Source organism: Coccomyxa subellipsoidea (assembly GCF_000258705.1).
Source record: "Coccomyxa subellipsoidea C-169, whole genome shotgun sequence".
Taxonomy (NCBI): Eukaryota; Viridiplantae; Chlorophyta; class Trebouxiophyceae; family Coccomyxaceae; genus Coccomyxa; species Coccomyxa subellipsoidea.
Genome location: NW_005178042.1, coordinates 500,494 through 523,937, shown reverse-complemented (window position 1 = coordinate 523,937; position 23,444 = coordinate 500,494). Strand labels below are relative to the sequence as shown.

The window sequence follows — 23,444 nt, the reverse complement described above, 5'->3', positions numbered from 1 at the left end:
CTGCATTAGGAATGGATCTCTGTCTTCCTGTGTGCCTCAATTGGTGGCTTTTTAGTACATCGTACTCTCTCGATGGATACAAAAGGCTTGCAGGAATCTCTGGATTTAAAGTGTTGGCAAACGCCCAGCTACAGCAATACTATTCTTTGGGACACGTGAGTCAGATTTGCCGCTTGGACATAGCAGGCATGGATCTGTGCATGTTGAGGACCCCTCATCTCATCTAAGAGACTGGCTGGCCTGTTGAGATTGGTGGTGTGCCAGGAGGGCCTGCTAGTGGCTCTGTCTCGAATACACTGGATTTCACATCAAACCTGCTCTCTTCTTTGTCATTCGGAAGTTTCTGTGGTTGAGGAGACACTTTGTGACTAGTTGGTTGTGGGGAGACAGACAACAGTGTGTCCTTAAATGAAGTTCAGGGTGGAGACTGGCATTCACCGCAGAATCTTGGCTGGCCTATTTGATGTATGCAGCAGACTTTTCGTTGAGGATTTCTTGGTGTGCAGTCCCCTGGGCTGAGTTGGTGTTGGGAACCTGCATCATGCATGCACCTTGTCTGTGGAGCGGGTTCTTCACCTTGTAATGCTCGCCTAATTACCCATGGTTTCAATATGTATTTGGACAATCTTTCGAATATGTCTACATGGTGTTCCCTGGTGTAGACATCTACATGCGGCACAAGGGACAATAGTGTCCAATAGTGCAGACATGCCCGCTAGGCCAGCGGCTGGCAGGCCACTCACTGGTGGCAGATCTACCATAGATCTACCGTGACGATGGCAGATTCACGGTGGCAGATCTAGATGTCCAATGGACATTGTCCATCTGCTTATCAGTGAACTGCATGGTCATGATCACTCCACTGATAAGCTCGAGCTTAAGCGCTTGCAATTGCAAGGCTTCAAAAAGACTGGTGCACTCTGATGCAGCAGATTTGATAAGCATCCCTGCCAGATCCAGGCATTTTCTGGGAAAACCAGGAATGCCTCAACTTCAATGCCATTTTGCCAGGAACCTACAGCTCTAGGTCAATCCCCTTAAAATTCCTCCGATCACCAAGCGGGTGCTGGCCTCATCATCGGCGTCATCATCAGTCCGAAAGAAGAAAGGAACAGACGAACTCACGGCAAAGATCGTTCGAGATGGTAAGGTCTTGACGATTGCTTTACTGAAAAAGACGGATGAATGTGAAATCTAGTATACAGCAATAGAGCTGACTATATGTGAACAGAGGCGAGCAACGGACCTGCCGTACACTGGCAAACAAACACATGCGGCGAAGGGACGATACCGGGTCGCGCGCGGGCGAAAAACAGTTTTTCAGATACGAAACTTGCTTGGGGTTTTATATCTGCTTACAGAAGGCAGAGTATGCTTCGTGGACAAAAGAACATACTGCCGCCTGTGAGAGAAACGGAAGAAGCGATCGTAGAAACTCTAGATATCCCTGCGAAGAGTAATCGACCCGGCCTGCGCCGAAGAAACCAGAGCGCAAAGATAGAGGAATCCTCACAAAGTAGCATTAATCTGCGCGACGAGCTGCGCATGCGCTTTTGGAGCTTGCAGCATGCCACAGCTCAAAGTCAAATGGACGCAGCAGCAGTGGCTGGTGAGCAGCCTGCCCTCTTTGGAGTCTGGCCATCCAGTATATGCACCATATTTACTAACTCTAAAAACACCAACTGCACATCCAACATCTCTGCTTTGCAGACTCCCAATTTTGCAAGGGCATCGTTGATATCCTGACAGCAAGTGACACACAAACGTACCCCATCCACCTGGTCACTAAAGGATCTTTTCTGTTGAATGTGCAGAGACCAACGACGTGAGTGCTGCAAGTCCACCCAGCAACGCAGCTGCTGCCCCCACAGACCATGCAGCAGGGGCAGCCTGCGAATATCTCACCGCATGCAGGGACTGGCCTCGCATGCGCGAGCAGCTTCTGCAGCGCATGTCAGAGAACTCAGCGCAGCCCAGCACACAGGAGCCCGAGCCGCCCAGCACCCCAAAGTGCGCAGAGCCGCCCAGTAAGCATTGGGGGTCACCCTGTGCTGGCAGCCGTGAAGGTTCCTTGGCCGAGCAGAGCCCGTTTTCGGGGCAGCCTGGCAAGTGGGCAGGCCAGGAGTCTACATGCCAGAAGCAGGCATGGAACGCTGCCGGGCGGCTGCCGGTGCGGTGGCGCCAAATTGCATCGCCCGCAGCGCTGCTGCTGACACTGCTGCTGCTAGCGTGCTGCGGCCCTGCCTGGCGAGGTGGGGTTTGTCCCTCAATCTATTCAATCTGGATTGCGTCTCTCTCACCTCTTATTTAAGTCCTGCACATGACCGACTGTGTTTCTTATGGCGCCTGCAATACCTCTTAATAGACTGCTCACTTGAAGGACAGCACTTTGCGCTTCACACTGCTGTGTTGAAGCACTGCCGCTGTCATCAAAGTATGCGAGTGGTGATGCAAAAATGGCCAGTATGGGGTGGAATTTTTTGTCACACCGCATCATCACTGATGCTGAGGAGTATCGTGTGCTGATGCGCAGGCAGTCACCTTGAGGTGAATCTGGCGGCCAGGGCGTCGCCAGGGGCAACTTCGAGGCTGTGCCAGACGTGCACCGGCGCATGCGCGCGGCTGTTAGACCCGCTGCCCTTTGGGCAGGGGCTGATGCCCAGCGGGCAGGGGCTGATGTGGACCGGGCAGCCCATGGCGTGCCGGGGCGGCTTCTGCGTGCCCGCGGACCCCCCCGCAGAACTGACCAGTGCATGTTCTGGCGACTGGGACAGCACTTGGGAAGAGGAGGTGCAGGAAGAGCAACCGGAGGCAGAGGAGGAGAGCCTTAGGTCGCGCAGAGGCCGCAGACTGCTCGTCTCGGTGAGTGGCTGTGTCTAGCTTGCCAATGCATTTCCTCCTCCCAAGAGTCTCTGCCTCCCAAAGAAAATCAATTGAGAGCAACAATATGAGCAGGCCAAAGCATTACAAGAACTTGGGGTACTGGCGCCTACCTAAACCAACTCAACTGCTGCCTCTTTAATACTCAATGCTGGCTTTCCATGATAGGCACCAACATTTCCTTGATTATGGGTTTTGCGAGGATGTCTGCATGCTTGCCTTGGACTTTCGCTTCTCCTCAGCTGGAGAAGATCAGTAGTCACGATTAAGCAAGCTTGTCTGCAGATGAACCTTGCCTCTGGCAGGAATCGTGTGTAAACAAATAATCAAATTTTTTAATAACAGTGATAGTACGGTAATAATATCAACTAAGCAAGGGGCTGCGTGGTGCGCGCAGGGGAGCCAGCGGCAGCTGACGCACGTGGGCCGTGAGCAGGTGCGGCTGCTCAACAAGTGGACTCGCGCATTCGCAGCCCGGCTCGCCCTAGAGTCCGACTCGCCGCCGGCCGCCAACACGGCGCCGGTGACTCTGGCGTCGGCCGAGGCCCCTTTTGCAGACCCCTTCCTCATGGAATTCGAGGACCCCGGAGCCCTGAAGCAGGCCTTCAACGAGCCCCCCGTCACCTTTGAGCAGGCTCTGCTCGCCGCGCGGCTGGAGGCCAGGAAGGCTGTTGGCCAGGTGGGAGCATTGACTACTCTCCACATGGCAGCCTAGGAAATGTTGTAAAATGGGCATGTTGTGCACGATGTGTCCTTCCCTACCAGTAGAGGGGCCTGCACAGGACCTCAAAGAGTGCGATAAGAGTAGGCTGTGGAAGCCTCTCAATATGTCTGCGACCTGCTGTGAAGAGAGACATGGCATCTTAGGTGTAGCTTATGATACATCAAGAAAGGTGTGGTGGCGTGAGCGTGATGTGCTGACTGACCGGGGGTTTAATGCGCGCGCAGGGTGCTCAAAGGAGCATGATCAAGTCTGTGGCGGCTGATTTGGCGCTGGGCAATCTGCTGGACGCTGACTCATTCCAGGTTGACTCACCCGGCGCCGGCCCGGTGCGCAAAACCGCGCGCGTCCGCGGCGCAGACGAGACGCTCGCCGAGCCGGCCGCCACCGGCGCCAGCCCCTTTGCACGCGTGCAGCGGCAGGACGGCCCCGTCTTTTCGGGTGCGCACCTTCTTTGCTCAAGATCATTGACTCTTGCGCATTGATAATCACTGACAGAGTGGGTCCACTGGAACCCTTTGGGACCTTGTGCTCTGTCCAACAATGGCACCTCTTCCATTCGATATCATTTAGTCCTGCACTCTTTACACCCATCTGCTTGATTGGTGCACTGGAGCCCCGCGGAACTTGTGCTCTATTCAAGCACGGTGGTGTTTTGGGGAGACGCTTCTTGATCTGAGGCACCACATCTGTTCTTGCCGGCAACACCCAATGTATGGATGAAATTTGCTCGCCAAAATTTTTCTTCGAGAGGCCTTGCGGTGCCGGTCTCAGCGAATGTCTTGCAGCCGTGTGGACCGTGAAGCTGAGCATGTGTGGCGTATGGCGGTGCAGGACTAAACGTGAAGGTGATGGGAGTGGTGCAGCCGTCGCTGCCCAACAAGCTGGTACCGGCGGCGCAGAAGTGCTTTGTGCTGGCGTACAATCAGGGTTACGCGAATCTCTCCACCCCGCACTACCTGGCGGTGAAGAACACTGCCAACAAGGGCGCCTGCTGCAGCCTCTGCCAGAGGGACCCCCGCTGCATCGCGTGGACGCGAGTCGCAGGTGACTCACCCCATGACGCACTGCATTACTTACACATGACTAAAGTCACTGTCACAGCGCTCGCCCCACACCTGTGGCAGGCAGCAGAGGCTGGTCGACATGCTGCATCTTGCACTGTCCTGCTGCATTTGTGGCGACTGCTGAGATGCAGAATAAGAAGCCGCTCAGATGCACAAGCAGGCGCATAAGAGCTCATCAAGGGGATGTCAATGCAGGCGTTTCTTGCATTTGCTCTGCTGCCCTTTGTGATCATGCATTGTCTTGCATCCCTCTGGGGCCAGCGGCTGCTCAAGTGCAAAAGGAAATGTCCGGGAGCAAGGTTTTTATAAGAGGGGTGCTGGTTGTGCAGGCGCGAGGGATGATGTGAGAACATGTTACCTGAAGGACAGCCTGCAGCGAGACCCGGACCTCATGACGTATGCCTATTCCTACGCGCCCCCCTACCTTCACCGTGACTACCCCCAGGTGACTAACCTTATCCTGCGCTTACATTTATCCCACCGGAACTAGTTTGCATTAGAGGCCAGGAGAAACCATGACCGCATTTCATGGGAGGGCCCTGCACACATCTTTACAAGCCGCAGTTGCCAATCTTGTGCATGCATAGCAATGCGCCCTTACTCTCATGCTACGAGCTGCTGGGACACTCTATGTGCACATTCTGTGAGCGTGCTTCCTGCATTTTGCACGAAGGAAGAGTGGCTAAACGTCACAATAATGTGCAGGTGAGGTACATCGTGGATGCATTGCCGGTCATGCTGGAGTCAGGCACGAAGCAGATGGCGTTGCCTGCCGAACTGTACGGCTGCCCGTACCCGCCCGTACCCGGGCAGCCGCTGGGCAGCTGCGCTGCTCCACTGATGTGCAACTGCCACCAAGGCATCTGCTACGGGTCCTGCCTGGGAGGCATTGCTGGCGAACAGCGTCGCCTGTGATGACATCATCGGCTGTGCTTGCCGCTGATGTCACGCAGACAGCTGAACCGCGCTCCTCGGCAGGAGGGTCTGGCGGGAGAGGGATCGCCCCCGAACGGCATTGCAACTAGTAACTCTTCCAGCAGTTGTGTCACTTGGCTGCCTTCAAAGATTGGCGCCGCTGCCGCTGCCCGTAAAGGGGCAGTGCAGCCTCCTGAATAAGTCAGCTGAATGGACGAGGACAGTGGGCATTGCCTGCTGGTGTTCTAGTTGAGTGCATTGCTCTCTTTAGCTCTCATTGGTCAAGACATGGGGTAGCCTGCACCTCGTCTGCACTTGCAAGTTCAAGCATCTGGTGCAAACCTCTTTTCGAATGCATTTCCTCCGTAGGCTCCGCTATGACAAGGTGCGGGTGTCAGAAATTGCCTGACATAAAATCAGTACTCATCAAAAGGGCCCTGCCCAGGTCATCTCCAGTGGGATACAGGGCAGCTGCTAATGCCAGGGCCTGCCGGACCTGAGCGCGCTCTTTAGGCGGGGGTTGTCAGGGCAGAGAGCAGCAAATTAATGCTGTTTTGAAGGGCCCGATCCTTTTGAGAGGTCTGTGAAGCCTTCTCATTTCTCCCTGGGATGTTTGCCAGGAGGGGCGTAAATCCTCAGAAAAATATCTGAGGGCCTGCAGCACCATTTTAGGCAGGAGAACGACTGGGATTACAGGTCGCAAAAATAAGGGTAGAGAGACCGGCCCGGGTCTACAGCACGTTGGGAAGTTTAATGATGCACAGACCCCTGGTGCTGGGTCCATCGCCTGATGATGACAAACTTATGACATACCGTAATGCTGTACTTACAAACATCGTACGTACATGAGTACGTACAGCAGTACAGTATGTCATGATTTTTCATCTGATGTGTGAATGCTGCACACAGAAGCTGCTGCTTTCAGCCTGCTCTTTCTCCTTGGGACTGACATTTTTTAAACCCTGGGCAAACATACCCCCCAGAGGTGTTGGGGTTCTTATACTTGGGTTGATTTGTGCAGGGATTGTGTCTCTGCACTGATAGGGAACTTGTGGCCCTCTTTGGCTAGGCCGCCACAGCATAGCATCAGCTGCAGGTTGTGTCAGTTTTGCTCTTTGTGATCGTGTGTGAGGGCAGCAACTCGTTTGCTTCTCTGTTGGTTTTGCTGACCGGGGTGTTGATGGCAGCTTGTAGCAATATCAAGGGTCATACGCGTGGATAAGGAAAGCCCTGGAAAAGGAGACTATCTTTTTTGAGGTACTTTGCAAAAGCTTCACGATGTTGGGAAAGTATTTGACATGGTTGATATCACAATGCTGGGAAAGTGCTCTTGGCCTTGTTTTTTACGCGACATTTTTGGATGGAATGGAGTGGATTTTCTTGCCATTGACGGCCGCGGCCAATTGGGAATTTCTGCAAGTTCCTTAAGCTCACGTGAAGTGTTGGAGTGTCCATGGGGAATTGATTATGGCTTGCAACAATGCTAACATGTTCCTAGATCAGGCTCACTATTTCAATATTCAGTATCAAATTGACCTTCTTCATACATGTGCTTGCAAGCTTGCAAGACCATGTCCTAAGGGCATTTTGTAACATCATTCCATGAATCATGGCATGCCTGACTTGCTTGCTCGCAAGTACTACCTTTCATGAATTTTGGTTGAATACTGAAACCTTTTAAATCCGCTTTAACTTGTGAGAGATCAAGCCCATACTTGAGTGGCTGGCAAAAGGGATACAACCGTGCAGCACGAGCGGATTTACACTTTTCCCCGAGATATGAATTTGGGAGATCAAGCCTTGAACCTTCGGAGAAATTCGCGAGAAATTAGATAGTGAGAGTGCCTGTCGCAGAATTGTAGCTAATAGACTTGTGATTTTAGCAAGCTCATGTACACTGACAGCGTGCGAGACGGCCCCGACGTGTGAGAGCTGGCACTCGGCAGCAAGGGCCCATCCCCGACCTTCGCTGCAGGACAAGTAGAAAGGGGCCAGGTGAAGCCTGCACCGTTATCCAAGGAAATTGTAACATCTTTATAACAGCCTTATGTATGCCCATGAAGCGTCGTGCAAGCCTGAAAGGGCGGCAGTGAGCACGTTCTTCACATCTCCCGAACGACGGCTTGCTTGGACCCACCTGCACCGGGGTCCACACGAGGGCATTCACCGTCTAATATTCGCTTTTAATTTTATCCTATGCTGAAGGACGTTTACGTATTGTTCGATCAGGGGAGGCGACGCTGGGAGCATGCTAACCAGCCTTTCCCTCAAGGCAGCCGATGCGTGCCTGCAGCCCCTGTCGCCTCGATATGATCCGTCCCTACATCAGGTGGACCCGAGAATAATTGAAGAGGGGCCTTGCACGCCACACAGTCCCGACGAGAGCCCCCCGAAAAGGCAGATGGCCTCGCCAAAAGCTTCCCAGGCACACGCGCAGCTCAGCTGTAGGAGCCCAAGGACAGAGCGTCACGCAGATCGTGGATCCACAAATTCTGTCAGCCGGGGGGGCAGAAAAAGTTCACAACGGAAGCAGAAATTAGGGAGCGAGCGTTGGCAGTGGAGCGTCGCAGGCGTCTGCCTTCTGCTAACAGGGCTGCTGCTGGCTCTGAGCGGCCAGCTACGACCTGGTAGGCCTCTTTCAAATTCCTTTGTCCTTAAACGCAACTGCATTTGCAGCGACTTGAACGTCCTGCTTATATGCCATTGCATCATCAGCGAGAACAGGAGAGGGCACAGCCAACATGGCAGAGAGTCTGAAGTGGATAGTATCTTTGCGTGCAGGCGACCCAGGCACCACGCTCGATGACACATCTGATGAGCCGAGCGCGCGGCGACTGGCGGCAGTGCCGCTGTCTGAAATGTGCGAGGCCTGCCTGGACACCTGTGGCGGTCTGGCCCTGGGTCACCTGCCCAACGGAACCTGGCAGGTGCTGCCTCCTCTGCCTCTTTTTATTCCCAACTCCCCCTTTCAAGCTCACTGTTGGCATCTGCTGAGTGTCGTGGGCCAATTGAAGGCGCGATTGTGCAAGCAGAAGAGCCTTAATCTGACTGTGCCAGTGTATTGTCACGAGATTTCAGGACTCACAAAATTTGGCTCAATTTTTTAAAGCCCCGTCCTAGCAATCTACTCGTGCATCAGAGCTGAGGTTTCAATAGGGCATTGACACTTTTTGGATGGGCTTGTCTCGCAGGCGTACCCGCGAGAGGGGCACACTATGACGTGCGCGCAGGGGTTCTGCGTACCACACGAGATGCCCGAATTTGCAGAGATCTGCGGAGACAGCTACAGCAACGCCAGCCCCAGCAGCGGCAGCTCAAATCAGGGGGCTGCCAGCTCATCTCCAGCCGCTAACTCGGACGCCAACTTCGTCCTGCCGGTCAGGAAGAGCAGCAGCAGTGGCAGCAGCGGCAGGGCTCCCCAGCCGCCTGCTCCCTCAAAGCTGGAAGGCAACGGCGCCGCGCAGATCTACCGGGCAAACAGCACAACACCCAGCCGCGCCGGAGGCGCGGCTGATGTTATCGCCTCGGCCCGCGCTGATGTCACCGACGCGGCTCGCGCCAACGTCACCTCGGTGTATGTGGGCGAGGGAGGGGGCACCTCTGCAGACCTGCGCGCGGCCGCACGCGCCGCTGAGGGTACTAACATTAGTAGCAGTGTCCACAAGCACGACGAAAAGAGCGGCCGCGGCATCGCACCGCCCCCGGGCAACAAGGGCGTTCCTGTGGAGGTAATTGTGCCGATGAAGCGCGGCCGGCGGCTGCTCGGGCAGGTGAGAATCTTCATTTCAAAACTCCTTCATTTTATGCTATCTCTCTGCCATGCCTTGCCTGTCATGATGTCATCATCGTCATCATGTGATTAAAGGGATAGCAGGCTGCTACAAGCCGCTGCAGCTGTGAGCTCAAGTAAAATTATCGGGGAAACATGCGGTGCACTGCTGCATGCGGGGCTTCTAGAGGAATGGTTATTGTTGACACTCTGGGTATAAGAGCTGTCCACACCCTGAGCTCTCCTGCATGCTGTGTCCCCTCAACAGATGAAAGGAAGCCTCGGGTCTCCTGTTCCCTTCTGATTCCATGGAAGGCATGTGTTGAGGTTAGACTGGTGTGTGGCAGGGACTTGGGCGGAGTCTGCTACAGACGAAGGTCAGCACAAGCCCCTCGCCGAGCCCCGGCGCCCCCAAGGCCCCCACTCCGGTGGCGACCACAAAGCCCCCGGTTGCAACAACAAAGCCGCCAGTGGCAACAACAAAGCCTCCAGTGGCGACAACCAAGGCAGCTGTTCCGGCAGTCACTAAGCCGCCAGTGGCGACAACCAAGCCTCCAGTGGCGACAACCAAGGCAGCTGTTCCGGCAGTCACTAAGCCGCCAGTGGCGACAACCAAGCCTCCAGTGGCGACAACAAAGCCTCCAGTGGCGACAACCAAGGCAGCTGTTCCGGCAGTCACTAAGCCACCAGTGGCGACAACCAAGCCGCCTGTTGCAATAACAAAGCCGCCAGTGGCGACAACCAAGGCAGCTGTTCCGGCAGTGACTAAGCCGCCGACGCCGGCTGTGACAACAAAGCCGCCAGTGGCGACGACAAAGCCGCCAGTAGCAACAACAAAGCCGCCTGCGCCAGTGGCCACAAGGCGGCCTCGCTCGCCGGTGGTCACTACCAAGCCGCCGGCCCCGATGCCCACAACAAGGCCGCCGGTGCCGACTACAAAGCCCCCGGTGCCGACGACCAAGCCGCCTGTACCGACAACAAGACCGCCGCTGCCGACTACCAAGCCTCCCACGCCAGTGCCAACGACAAAGCCGCCGACGCCTGTGCCGACAACAAAGCCGCCGACGCCGGTGCCGACGCCTGCGCCGACAACAAAGCCCCCGACACCAGTGCCGACTCCTGCGCCCACGACAAAGCCCCCCACGCCGGTGCCAACGCCTGCGCCGACAACAAAGCCCCCTACTCCGGTCCCCACACCGGCCCATACAACCCCACCGCCGACACCGGTCCCCACTCCGGTGGCCACCAAGGCCCCCACCCCGGTCCCCACTCCGGCAGCCACCACCAGCCCGACTCAGCAGAGCCCGCCAGCGCAGCAGAGTCCCCCGACGCAGAGCCCCCCAGCGCAGCAGAGCCCCCCGGCACCGAGCCAACAGCAGCTGCTGGCCGAGTGGATGGCCGCCTTTGCACAGCGCGTCGCCGATGACAGAGCGTACGCACCACTCCCTGACTACTTTATAGTAAACCTGCGAGAAGCAGCATATTGCATGAGTGCTGTTTGTGTCATTGCGTACCGTTGCCTGTCGAGAGGTTCATGGGACAGATGCCTGTCCAGAGCAGGCAGATCTTGAGACAGCCCTGAGCATTTGACGCTGCTGCTGGCTTGGTGCAGGCTTGATCCCAGCCAAAGGCTGGCAAGCTTTGATTGTCAAGCCAGGATGCATGCGCAGCCATTCAATACAGTGATATTCTTGCTGCCATACCTCGAGTTAAATAATAGATTGATTTGTGAAAAAAGATTGGCGGTGCGCAGGTCCGGGAATCGAACGCCGGTCTGGGAGCTGATCGCCGGGGCCGAGGCGCCGTGGGCGGATCCCTTCCTTATGGAATTCGAGGACGGCGGCGCAATGAAGCAGGCCTTTGGAGGGAATGCTCCGCCATCGCCGCTCAGTTTCGAGCAGGCTCTGATGGCTGCAAGGCTGGAAGCCAGACAGACTGCTGAGGTGGGCCCCCGGTCACCCTCAATCTGACGAATAAATGCGAGGCGTGCTCTTGTCATCAGCCACATGAAGGGAATCCCCAGGCTACAGTGTACCTGAACCTGAATTGTACTCCCTGACCAGAGGAGCATAGAGGCCAGACCTTGTTATCCGCTCCCTTACTTTCACCAGTGTGATGGCGGGGCCTAATTTCCTGCAGAGGTTCCTTGCATGATGCCTTGGGAATGGGCAGTGAGCGCCGGTAACGGTGTTCTTGCAGCAGCTTGTGTGAGGCTCATGGAGTTTGTGTGCATGGCAGGGAGCGCAGGCAACGCTGGTCAAGTCAGTGGCGATGGGAGCCGAGGATCCGGGCCATCTGACTGGGGCGCTTGGAAACCTTTTGGACGAAGATGTGAGTACTTCTGAGCCACTGCCGGTCGTGCGTACTGCGCGCACACGGCCTGCTGACGTGGAGGGCCTCGCGGAGCCTGCCGGGCCGCCAGCTGGCGCCAGCCGATCCGCCGGCGTGCGGCCGCAGCCGCCGCCGACGACCGATTACAACGGTGCTCGCTTTGAACTCGAATCCAAGATTCTGGGCGCCCTTCCTTTCTGGGAGTTCACAGAAAGCAGCTCGTTGAGTGCATGGTGCAGCAGAAGGAAAGAGTGCTGCTTGATCAGTGTCTCATTGTGTTGGTGCAAAGGATGCCGCGCAAGCAATGTCAGCAACAGACTTGGATGCCAGGCCATGCATCCCACAAGAATCACTTGACAAAATGTATGCTGTCTGATCAGTCTGTTCCTGCCTTCACAAAGCTGGAGGAAATTCTGTTAAGGGAAATTTCTGCTGAGAAAATTCTGGTTCCTGTGCTGCAGCGCTCAATGTGAGGGTGATGGGAGTCAAGCAGCCGGAGTTGCCATCAAGGAACCCCGATCAGTGCTTTGTGCTGGCGCACAACTTGGGCTACGCAAACCTGTCCTCAGTGCACTACCTGGCGGTGAAGAACACTGCGAATAAGGGCGCCTGCTGCAGCCTCTGCCAGAGGGACCCCCGCTGCGTCGCGTGGACGCGAGTAGCAGGTGACTCACCCCATGACGCACTGCATTACTAATTCAGGACTAAACCCACTGCCAGAGCTCTCGCCCCACACCACCTGCCACATCAAGTCTCTTGTCACACTGAAAATTTTGGCATTTTCGCTTGCAGCAGGGTACACTGGTTTCCTGCTCACCTTTGACTTTGTCCAGAGAATCTATTTTCTACAACTTGCGCTGCAAATGCACAAAAAAATCCTGTCTGCCCTTTGTGTCTGAGCGGTGCTCACTGCAGCTTGTGAGCCAGCACGGTCAGCTTGCCCTGCACACGAGTTTCCCATGTCTGCATTCACTGTCAGGCTGGCACAGGCTCTACACTTAGTCATGGGAATGTGCCTGCCTGTAGGGAGGGTAGTAATAGAAGGGCTCAAAGGCAAAACTCTTGAGCTGAGGGTGTTTGTGCCGTTTAACAGGCGGCCGGGGAGATGTGAGGACGTGCTACCTGAAGGAATCACTGCAGCGCGATCCTGATCTGGGAGCCTTTACATTTTCATACGCACCCCCCAAGCTCCTGCACGATTACCCCGAGGTGAGCACCAGAGCATTCCCTGCAACTCTTGCCGCACTTTGGCCTTTGATTTTGGTTTTGATTTTGAATTTTGCAGCAGGAAGACCTCTGACTGTCCATAAACGGCAGGACCTAGTCATGACATGTTGCATCCAGACATCAGCATGCTTGATGGCTTGCAGAGGCTCATGGCAGAGGCATGCAGCTCTGCGCCTTCTTTCTCTCTTACGCGATCTCTTGAGCAAGAGGGACCCACTCGTGGTATTAGTCATCGGCACGACTGAATATGCAGATGAAGGACAGTGTTTGATCTCTGCAGGTGAGGTACGTAGTTGACACGCTGCCGGTCATGCTGGAGTCAGGCACCAAGCAGATGGCGTTGCCTGCCGATCTGTACGGCTGCCCGTACCCGCCCGTACCCGGGCAGCCGCCGGGCAGCTGCTCGGAGCCGCAAATGTGCAACTGCCATCGCGGCATCTGCTTCGGGCCCTGCCAGCACGGCACCGCTGGTGAACAGCAGAGCTGATGATATAACTTTTACTCTCAGCAGAAGCAGTGACTGGCGCTGATGTGTCAACTCCTGCATGTGCCGCTGCCGCTCGAGAGGCGTTTCTGTAGCATTAAACACAAGTGATAGTCAGTACAAATAGGATGTTTTCGGAGCGAGAGTTTTGGCGCATTGCACCAACAGTCCTACATGGGAGTAATAGCTAGTTTTTTTTGTTCTACGGACTGTGATTGGATCTGTGGAGGCTGGTAAGACCTCTGAACGCAGAAAGCCATCCTGAGATGGCATGTTTGAGATTGAGATCATTCATGTCTTATGACTGAGCATCTGTATATAATCAGGATTTGCACCAGAGCTCTTTTGAGCATTGTTTGCCCGAGCATCAAGTCAGCTCAGGGCTCCAGATCAGCAAACTGCAGTTGACACTGAAGCATTTGTACCCTGCAGTTATTTCCAACGTTAGGCTTGATACCTACAGGATCAAAGCTAGCCTTTTACTTTTGATATCTGTGATTCGGTGTGCTATGGCTTTGCCAAGGGCAATTTTGGACCTGTACATATTCTTCAGCCCAAGGTTTTTTCCAGCTGGTGTCATTGACAGATGCCTTGAGCACTGTGTCGCCAGCTGGTTTCACTTGACCAGCATTGCTGTCTTTTTGCCCCTTTACAAGAGGGGGCAGCTGATGGTGACTTCAGCGCTTGTTTTATGTCTGCATCAGTTTCAGGAGGGAAAATTTGAGGTTCCTAGTCTGGCAAGATGCATGTTTGTCTCACCATAGATAGAGCAGCTTGTCGGCAGACGGAAGGGTCTGTTCCAGACCGAAGTGCGCATTGTGTGCCGGGAGACGTGTCCGAAATGCAAATGAATGTATGTACTGATAAATGGTGCCGGTAGTGTAGCTTTGTTTAGGCAGACTATCTGTCTGCTTCAGGAGCACATAGAATATTGCCATTCATCATAGCATTGCTAGGCACGTGACTCTGCCAGTTGGGACTTCAATTAAGATCCGATGCGCATATCTTAGGACCAAGCGTGATCTTTGTGCAGAGGTGTTCGCAGGATATCGGCATGAGACAGTTGTGGATGTTGAAACGCATGAGCCGGTGCAGCATTGCGTAATGATCAAGTGATTTGAGTGAAATGCAATGATCGGTATGGGTTTTGCCTCGCCCACCCCTCTCTGAGGTCGCCGGCAGGCAAAGGCCTAGAAATATGAACCAGTTTTAAGACACCTAGTAACATCTCACGTGCGCAGTGCACGCAGTATACTCATGCAGCTTCAATATCTTTAAAAAGACCATCATTCACCATTTTGTTTGCAAGTTATTTCAATCATATGGCATGACATTATGATTATGCATGGCATGACTACTCGGAGCACACTCACTGGCAGTGGCTAGTGCCACTGGCAACGCGAGAATAGGCTGCCAGCTCGGTGATCACATGAGCTGATCAGGCCTGCTTGGTTCCAATGGCTTTGCATGGCATTCATACACTTATTGGCGACGTTTGTGTGCCTCTCTTGACTGCTTAGAAACGAAAGAGTTCTCAGCTGGTCCTGGGACCACATGCACAGACCGAGAGGATTTCGCCACGAATTTCGGGGAATTTCCCTTTTTCGTGGATTCGCCAGAGAGGACGGCGAAATTCAAATTCCATTTCTGATGTCACGAAAGTCGGAACTGATCATCAGTGACGATTCCTAGGCGTAAGACTTTCGTCGTCACAGTTCTGTTCGGATGGTCTGTTGGACCGTGTTGAATCTCGAAACACATTCCACGATTGATACGCGCGCATTTCGCTCGGAATACCAGGGATAAACGGCAAGTGACGCACTGACCAGAACCGCGCGCCTGCGAAACAAAGAACGCGGCGGAAAGACGCGCTGATATCTCCGTCTAGAAAAGCAAGTCTCAGCAATTTACAGTGCTAGACCGGCTCTGGTTGGCACAGAGGATCACTTCTCGCAGTGCATGATTCATTGGGGACAACGGACCCGGGGTTGACCACAGGTGCAAACCAGGCAGCCTGTTCGTGCTCCGTCGGCTGCTCGTGCTTTCCAAACGAGTGAGTGAGGCAATTTCCACGCGTTCTGAGACAGCAGTGGCGCAGGAGTGCTCCACTCCGCATGGATCGGTCCTGGGCGCGGGCATGAACTCCACCCTGATCTGGGATCGACTCCTGTTGACATCACCACTCACAGGTAACCCACGTTCTATCTAACGCTGCTGGATCCACATTTGTAGCTCCCGCAAAGACACCAAAATCGCTCGAGCCAGCCCTTTGCCCATCTCTTTCAAAACGGGAAGTGGCCTGTTGGGGATGGTGGTAGAGAGAACGCTGAGCGACAGCACCTTTTGCAGACTTATAAGTATTTTCAGCTGGGCTTGCAGAACCTTCTGAGGTGCAGCAAGCCACCGTGGAGGGTGCAGGGGAAGCCGCTGAATCAGAGCGCCAGAGCTTAGATGAGGGAGGCCGCACCTACTCAGACACGGTCGAACTAGTACAGCGAAGCGGGACTATACGCAGGAGGGGCGCTCGCAGCCTCTCCATGGAGAAAAACACCCCAGGGACAGAGGGCTGGGTGCGCGAACAGGTGATACACACCCCGCGTCGCTCTCCTTGCTACAGACAGTCTCTTTGTGGAGGTCAGGAGCCAGGGAAGAGCTGTAATTGGGTATCATGACGAGGAGAAGTAAATACTCTGCCACATGCGCGCAGATGCGCCAGCGCTTGGAGAGCATCTCTGGAGGGGGCTCGGATCCTGAGTCGGTGGAGAACACTCACGAGGATTCTGACGCGCCAGAGCAGCAGCCGGCAGAGCAGAGGCACCAGCAGCAGCATGACCACCAGCAGCAGCTGGTGCAGCGGCTGAACAGCGGCTGGCGCAGCTTCTCGTGGGGGAATCAGGAGGCCTTTAAGACCATCGGCGGCGCGCGGCGGACGCGCCGGCGGCAGCGAGTGCTGCACACGGCCTCCAAGGTAGCGCCCTGGGCGCCGCTGATCACGGTGTTTATTCTGGCGCTGCTGTCCGGCTTTGCCGTGCGCCTACTGCTGCCGCACGACGGCCCCAATGCGGTGGCTGCGCTGCGCGCGGCCGGCGCGGCCGCAGCCGGCAGCACAGCGGTGCACCGGCGGAGGCTAAACGCGCTTGTGCCGCCCGCCTTTCGCATCAACCCGCTGGCCGGGCAGCTGCCCGCCGGGCAACCTGGCGTGCAGGCGGCCGCGCCGTTTTTCCCGATCGACACCGACGGCGTCGCGCAGCACGGCACCGGCGCACCGGCGGCCCGTGCCTCCGTCGATCTTGGGGTTTTGGACAATAACGACAAAGGAGCGATGGCGGGCGTGTTGGCACCGGGGCTCGAGGCGGCAAATCTCGGCCGGCGGCTGGCCCCCGGGCCGGGCCCGCGGCCGGCGCCGGCACCGGCCGAGGCGGCAATGGCGGCGGTGGCCGCCCCGGTGGCGGCCGCGCCGGTGCGGCTGCCGGTGCGCGGCGGCGACGGCGAGCTGCTGCCGCTGCCGGCTCCGCTGCGAGTGTGCCTGCTGACTGCGGACTTCCAGGGCCTGCCCAACGCCGGCCCCATCGCCACTGCTTACACCCTCCTCGCCGCTGCCCTCGGCACCGACCCCAGCCTCAAGGTATATGTGCTGCAACACTACATGACTATATCTTTGCATTAGTTCATTTGTTTTGACTAGCCTTGGCAGTCCTTCATCTCCTGACCCTTCAGGCCAGCTTATGAACAGCATATAAATTGCTGAGAATGCATGCACTGCTGCCACCAGGTGACGCTGCTGGGGGCGAGCAAGGATCTGGAGGCATGCGGGCGAATGGCAACAACGCAGCACCAGCTGAATCCGGCGGTGCAGTATGCGTGCCTGCAGCAGGACCACTTCCTGCCGGCCACCGTCAACACGCAGCCCTTTGAGCAGCTTAGTCACGCCGTACTCAACTGGCTCCTGGACCACCAGCACGATTGTGACGTTGTCCAGGCAAGCCACTTACTGATCCATTCTCTGCTGTCAAATTGCATTTATTGATATTTTGCCTGCTGCATGTAAGGGAGCAGGTTACAGCGCTTTCCTGCTCACCATTGGCTTGCCCCCCATTATTACATATATGTCACAATGAGCACGACAAAAGTGCATGTGTAGTTTGACTGAGGACATCATGCGTCCTTTAACTGAATTGTTCTGTCAACCGCTGCACTGCACGCTCTGTCCTGTGGGAGCTCCTAGACAGGCCGTGCTGTGTGTGGCATGAAAGCCGCAAGAAGGAAAGTGTTAAAGAGCAGGGGGTGAAACTGCAGGTGCACGAGTGGAGCGGGGTGTTCAAAAACTTGGTGATGGCATCGCACTTCCGCCGCTTCCGCCCAGGGCTGCGAGTCGCTGTCAGCCTCTTTGGCGGCCACTACTGGCGCACCCAGGTGAGCACAGATATCTGAAGTAGCACCTCACAATAAATTCAATCTAGAGACCCATTAGGATTCACCTGAGGCTCATTGGTCTGAAATTTTTTGAATCTTGCGTTTGTTCACAGAAGCTGCATGATCTGCAAGTCACTGTGTAGCCCTGTCCCGGTCAGCAATTGCACAGTGCCAGCGCTGATCGATAATTTTGCTCCATAATACATGCCCTTCTCTTCTGACCCTCTCACCCTTAATGCCATCTCGGACCCAGTGCCGTCTCGGACCCAGGATGACATTGCATGGGGGTGGTTGTGGGTGAGCAAGGAGAATGCAAGGAGAATGCAAGGAGAAGGCAAGACGTGCCAGACATACATGCCTCGCTGTGAGACCAGGCATGCATCAGCAACTTTGTCACAGTGAAAAGTGAGTCTGACCGGCGATGCTGTGTCATGCGCGCAGTGGATGCTGCCGCGGCCGACGGACATCATGAGCCTGCGTCTGGACAACACGGAGCGGCAGACGGTGGAGATGGCAGACATCGGAATTTCTTCCACCCGCTACATCGCCTCCTGGCTACGCCAACGCTCCTGGGCTCTCCCAGACAACAGGTGCCGTTTCTGGCTTTCTTTCTGCCAATACAAAGCACATCCGACATCTTTTTCCAGGTTTGACTCTTTCCTGGGCCGATGCGGTCTTTCAGCACGATGCATGCCTGACACTCAGTGTTTTTAAAGCCATCGAATCCAGTGTGCTTGTTGGCATTGCCACTCCAGCGCTGGTTTTCGCTGGAGCAAGAGCTGGCCTGGTCAAAAGCTGCAATGCTCTTGAGAAGTCTGGCCATTGTTGCCAAGATTCTATGGCTTAGTGAGACTGCACCAGCGAGACTAGCTGCGCAAAATCTGCGCCGCAGAATTGCCTCGCACTGCACGAGCTAGGGGCAACTCAGGGGTCCTTGTCGGCCTGCTGTCCATATGGTTCCTCTTTGCATTGCAAGCTTTTGTAGCCGAATTTAAGGACATGTGAAAATTCTGTGCGCAGGCTGGCGATACCGAGCATGGTCCCGGGTGCCGAGTACTCGCCTCCGCAGCGGCCGCAGCGGCCGGTGTGGAAGCTGGCTTTCTACGCGCCCCTTGAGGAGACCAAGGGGATCAAGCTGTTCTGCGACGCTGTCGAACAGCTGCCCAAGACGGTCCTCGCGCGGCCCGGCTTCGAGGTGCACATCATCGGCGAAGAGGCCAAGATCGACCAGAAGCTGAGCCTGCCGTGGCTGCGCAAGAGGACCGCTGACTGGACCTGGAAGACCCACATCCTGCCCAGCCCCACCCGGTGCGCCCGCCCTTTGTGTTCACCTGATCCACCCTCATGTCTTTGGCCCTGACATGCTTGTGCCAAGCTCTTTTCCCGAAGTTTTCAGGATCAATGCCCCTTAACTTCTCCGTCTGGCACCGCTATCAAGCTTGTCTTGCCTATAAGAGTTTGGGCTGCATTCTTTTATAAGCACTGGCCCTTTACAGCCTGCGGGGGCTGCACCCTGATGTTATTCGCAGACCGTTGTGCATGACACAAGCACTGGGAGGCTGCAGCAATACAGCTGGACATTCGCATTGTAGCATGACTTATATGGGGGTGTTGAATATCTGCGCAGGCAGCGGGCGATGTCGGCGGTGGGGCAGGAGGGAATGCTGGTGGTGTTTGCATCGCCCCTGGAGAACGTGCCCTACACCCTCGCTGAGGTGGCGGTGGCGGGAACGCCCCTGCTGACCTTTGACGTCGGCGGCGCTTCGGACCTCATCGACCCCAAGACCCACGAGGACCTCTTCTGCGGCCTCCCCTCGGTGCGCACACCCCTGGCCACCTGTCATCATTCCCCTGATCCTCACCATGAAACTCCCAAGTGCAGAGTAGTGATGTCTTTTGGATGTCACAGCTCAGACCTGACGGATGCAAGCAGCTGTTGCCAAAGGGATGTCCCCTTTGCCGGTCATCACACCTCAATTGCAGACACCTGCGCAGTTGAGCTTTCTCCCCGGGGCAACAGCAGCAATGGCCATACTACATAGGGCCCCTTTGTCCTCCAAGTGTTGTCTGAAAGCCCATTCAAGACTCTTCATACCGGCCAACTGCAGCTTGTCTGCAGGACGCACCTTAATTTTTGGCAGGAAACAAGTGTAGTGATATTGATAACACCGGCCATAATCTGACGTTGTCTTACAACAGAAGAATTTGCATGACACAGGTGGGCAACTTGGTGCCTTGCATGCGCAACGCATTGCTGCGGGGCTACATAGCGCCGCCAGTTTTGGCGCCGCGGATAGTGGCGGCGCGGCAGCAGTGGCTGGAGTGGCACCATGACTACGCGCTGAATCAGCTGCCGGGCGCGCTGAGTCAGGACGCTGAGCTGGCCGCCAGGCTGGACGCCATGGACAACCGCGCCGAGGTCATGACCCTCAACGACAACGAGACCGCGCTGCAGGTACGAAATTCAAATTCATATATTGACATTTTGAGAATTTGAGTTCGAACGCCAAATGTGCTTTTTTATATCTCTGGCCAGCATCAAGCGAGCTTCATGTCCCATGCCTGCAGAAGCCGGAAGAGTGCCCCTGCGAATGCAGGGTGTAATTCAAATAGGGAATTTGTAACAAAGTGGGTGCCATGCCTGCAGTAGCTAGAGGAGTGCCCACTTGGATGCATGCATGGAAATTAAATAGAAAGTATGGTGAAGGAGTGGGTTTTGGATTTGAATTTGATCGAATTTTGTGCGGCGCAGCTGTACGAGCACGTGTGCGACGAGCGGCGGTGCTCGGACATTGGGTGCGAGGATCCGGACGTGCCGGCGACGGTGCTGCTGCTCCCGCCCGACTTCCAGCTTCTCGACGCCGAGCAGCTGCCCGAGCTGGTGAAGCTGCTCAGCGTCGGTGAGCTTCGCGGCAGCTCTGTGGGTGGCCTCACTTTCGGCGCTCAAATCCCCGAGTACAAGGGCCGCGGCGTTAGGGTCTCCTACCCTTCAGGGCCCACCTGGCAGGTAGATATCGTCCCCTTTACGTGCCCTCTTCACTGGGGCTTGTCTTCAAAGCAGACACAGTGAGAGTGTCAGGCAGCACGACAGAAGGACAGAGTCCCATTGTCGAAGGCAATCCCTACGAGATTTTGCTGCAGCCTAGAGCAGTGTGCCTGAGAAATCAAGACAATTGCTGTCAGAAAACATGTCTATGTTGTCTGGGGCTACGTGGTCTGCCGTGCCAGGCTGCATGCATGTATTGTGTTATCCTGGCATTCAGAAGGGAACAAGGGAAACAAGGCTCTGAGCGGTGCATGGCTGCTGGCGCAGATATACGAGGGCAAGGTAGAGCCATGGATGATGAGCGACAACTGCACCGACAATGTGCCAGTGCTCATTCGCCGCACAACCTTCTGCTCCGCATTCGCCGCCGACGCGCGCGACTTCCGCTCCTACAACTCCTGGGTGTGTTCCTCATACTCCTTTATTAGACATGTCACTGATCTGGGGTAGAAGCTTCCCATGTTGGGCCGGGTCCATAACCCCTACTCCTCTTGGCAGGCTGGCCTGAAGGAGACAACTGTATACCCAGAAAACAGTGAAGCGGTATGGTTTTTCAGTGCGTGCACGAATAGGTTCCCTTGCTTGATTTGCATCCGTGACACCATATTTGTATGGTGGCAAGCAGAAGGCATGGTGGTGCTGTATACGCCAGAGATCACCAAACAGCTTGCTGAAGGTGAAGCATTTCTGCGGCGGCAGGTTCTGTCGCTGATGCTGGAGCAGACGGGGCTGCACCTGGGCTCCTATCCGGCTGTCCCCTTCCGCCTGGCCAACTGGACGTCCCACGGGCACCACTGCCTCCTCGACAAGACCCCCGATCGCATGCTCGACATCCAGGTGCGCTGCCCTCTCCTCATCCCTTTGCCCTATGTAGCCACCTTGTTAAAACCAGGGGACTCTTAATGACGTGAGCTAGACTTGAGTTGAGGAGGAGGCTTCTTTGAAGATGCAAGCAGGGGTCGACGAGCGGGACTGCCGGAGCAAAGGCCTGGTGTTACTTTGCATAAACGGGTGTACACCGCTTGTGCTTTCATTAGATCTATTATTTTTTTGTAATCAAAGAGAGCAGTGCAGATGCCTTGTATTGCAGAGGCTGCCTGGTGTGTTAGTCTCCGGAGAGCTCCTTGTATTCAACAGGCAGCAAGAAGCACCGTTTGAGCATTGATCTTGGTGGTGCATTGCTGACATGGGATGTCTGTGTGCTTGTACAGGTGGCGGCGAATCTGATGACGGACGATTACCTAATGCGCAGCTACCAGCTGACGCCGGAGTACCGCCCACTGGTCGACTACTACGCTGACCTGGCGCCTGTCCAGGGGAATAAAGGGTGGCGATTCGGATACTCGGACGCCCTCGTAGACAGCACTGCAGATTTCCGGCCGATGCAGTATTTCGCGCACGCCTCCGGACAGCTGCCCGACGGGCGCTGGTCTGTAAGCGAGGTGAGATCCTGTCATTTGGACATATCTTCTAATATCTGAACATTTGCCTCGAGAGATACATTTGTGTTTGAGGGGGTATTGAGCAATGCTTGGCTTCTGCATGCCTGGCAGCTGTGCCTGCTGTATGCCGTGCCATGCACAAGTTGCTGCTTTCTTCCGGGGGCTAAAAAATGTGGCTGTTTTAAGCTTCTAATGCGCCCACAAATGCAAGTGTCACTGGTCCCAGTGCAGAGAGCTTCAAGTGGCATTTAAGTGAGTCTGAAGCTGTGCGGTTGTCTGCAGAATGCAAGCTTCCCGCATATACACTCCCACATCTTCCACCCCTGCGTGTCCAGTCAGCAGCAGCAGCCAGCATGCGGAGACTTCTTCGCAGCCACCTCCATCCTGCGCTTCGACTCCTTCTTCACGCAGAAGCTCGTCGTGGTGTCCCTGACCATAGAGGTGCGCTGAAGTCTTAGATACTCCTGAGCCCTCAACAGGCATGAAAGATCCGCAAGACATAAGAGCTGAGAATAGTTTTCTGCACAGAACAGTGGCTGTTGGGGAAAGAGGGTGCATAGAAAGAGGGTGCATTGCCGGTCCAGCGTAATTGGCCCAGTTGAGGCAAACCCATCTTTGACAAGTCAGTCGGGATGTTCCGGCCGTGCTGCATGCGCAGCGGCACTTGCAGCACAGCAAAATTCCAGGTCTCTAGTTCCTGTCGGTACCTGTATCATCTGTTTATAGTGACTTCCTCTGACAGGATAATCTTGTACTCGACCAGGTGCACCCGCACTGCGGAGACGGGGTGGAGTTCTCAGTGATCCACACCCCGGCAAAGACCGGCGCGGCCGAAACGCTGCACGCGGCAGAGTACCGGCCTCAGGCGGCGCCGGTGCGGCAGCGGCTGCACTTCTTCCTGGACTGGATCCACACAGGAGACACTCTAGACTTTGTAACGTGGCCCAAAGATGACCACGACTGCGATGGGACTCTGATACTTGAGGCCAAGATCTGGGACGCCAGCGAGTACAAGGAGACCACCACCTTCTGAGGCGGCTGCTGTACATGTGAATCAAAAAATCTAATGATAATTCTGGGACGCCAACAAGTACAAGGAGAGCAAACAGAGCCCGCCAACAGGAAAGCAGGAGGTACAAGGAAAGGGTG

General features: G+C 55.5%; 1 protein-coding gene across 1 annotated transcript; it reads left to right on the top strand.

Annotated features, from left to right (window-relative positions):
- Positions 1-1,587: 1,587 nt before the first annotated feature.
- On the top strand, positions 1,588-23,328 carry COCSUDRAFT_38880 (hypothetical protein; the record flags this gene model as incomplete). The annotated part of the gene is made up of 32 exons (XM_005651615.1): positions 1,588-1,609; positions 1,815-2,010; positions 2,059-2,252; positions 2,534-2,862; positions 3,278-3,559; positions 3,829-4,042; positions 4,436-4,648; positions 4,998-5,113; positions 5,374-5,540; positions 5,622-5,692; positions 8,365-8,510; positions 8,775-9,353; positions 9,700-10,784; positions 11,106-11,295; positions 11,591-11,834; positions 12,145-12,348; positions 12,777-12,892; positions 13,191-13,380; positions 15,774-15,964; positions 16,102-17,019; positions 17,167-17,364; positions 17,691-17,807; positions 18,249-18,397; positions 18,828-19,115; positions 19,435-19,624; positions 20,026-20,262; positions 20,560-20,814; positions 21,121-21,255; positions 21,553-21,690; positions 22,065-22,295; positions 22,578-22,736; positions 23,059-23,328. 32 exons carry the CDS (start codon positions 1,588-1,590, stop codon positions 23,326-23,328), a joined length of 8,034 nt encoding a protein of 2,677 aa, XP_005651672.1.
- Between the last annotated feature and the right edge of the window lie 116 nt (positions 23,329-23,444).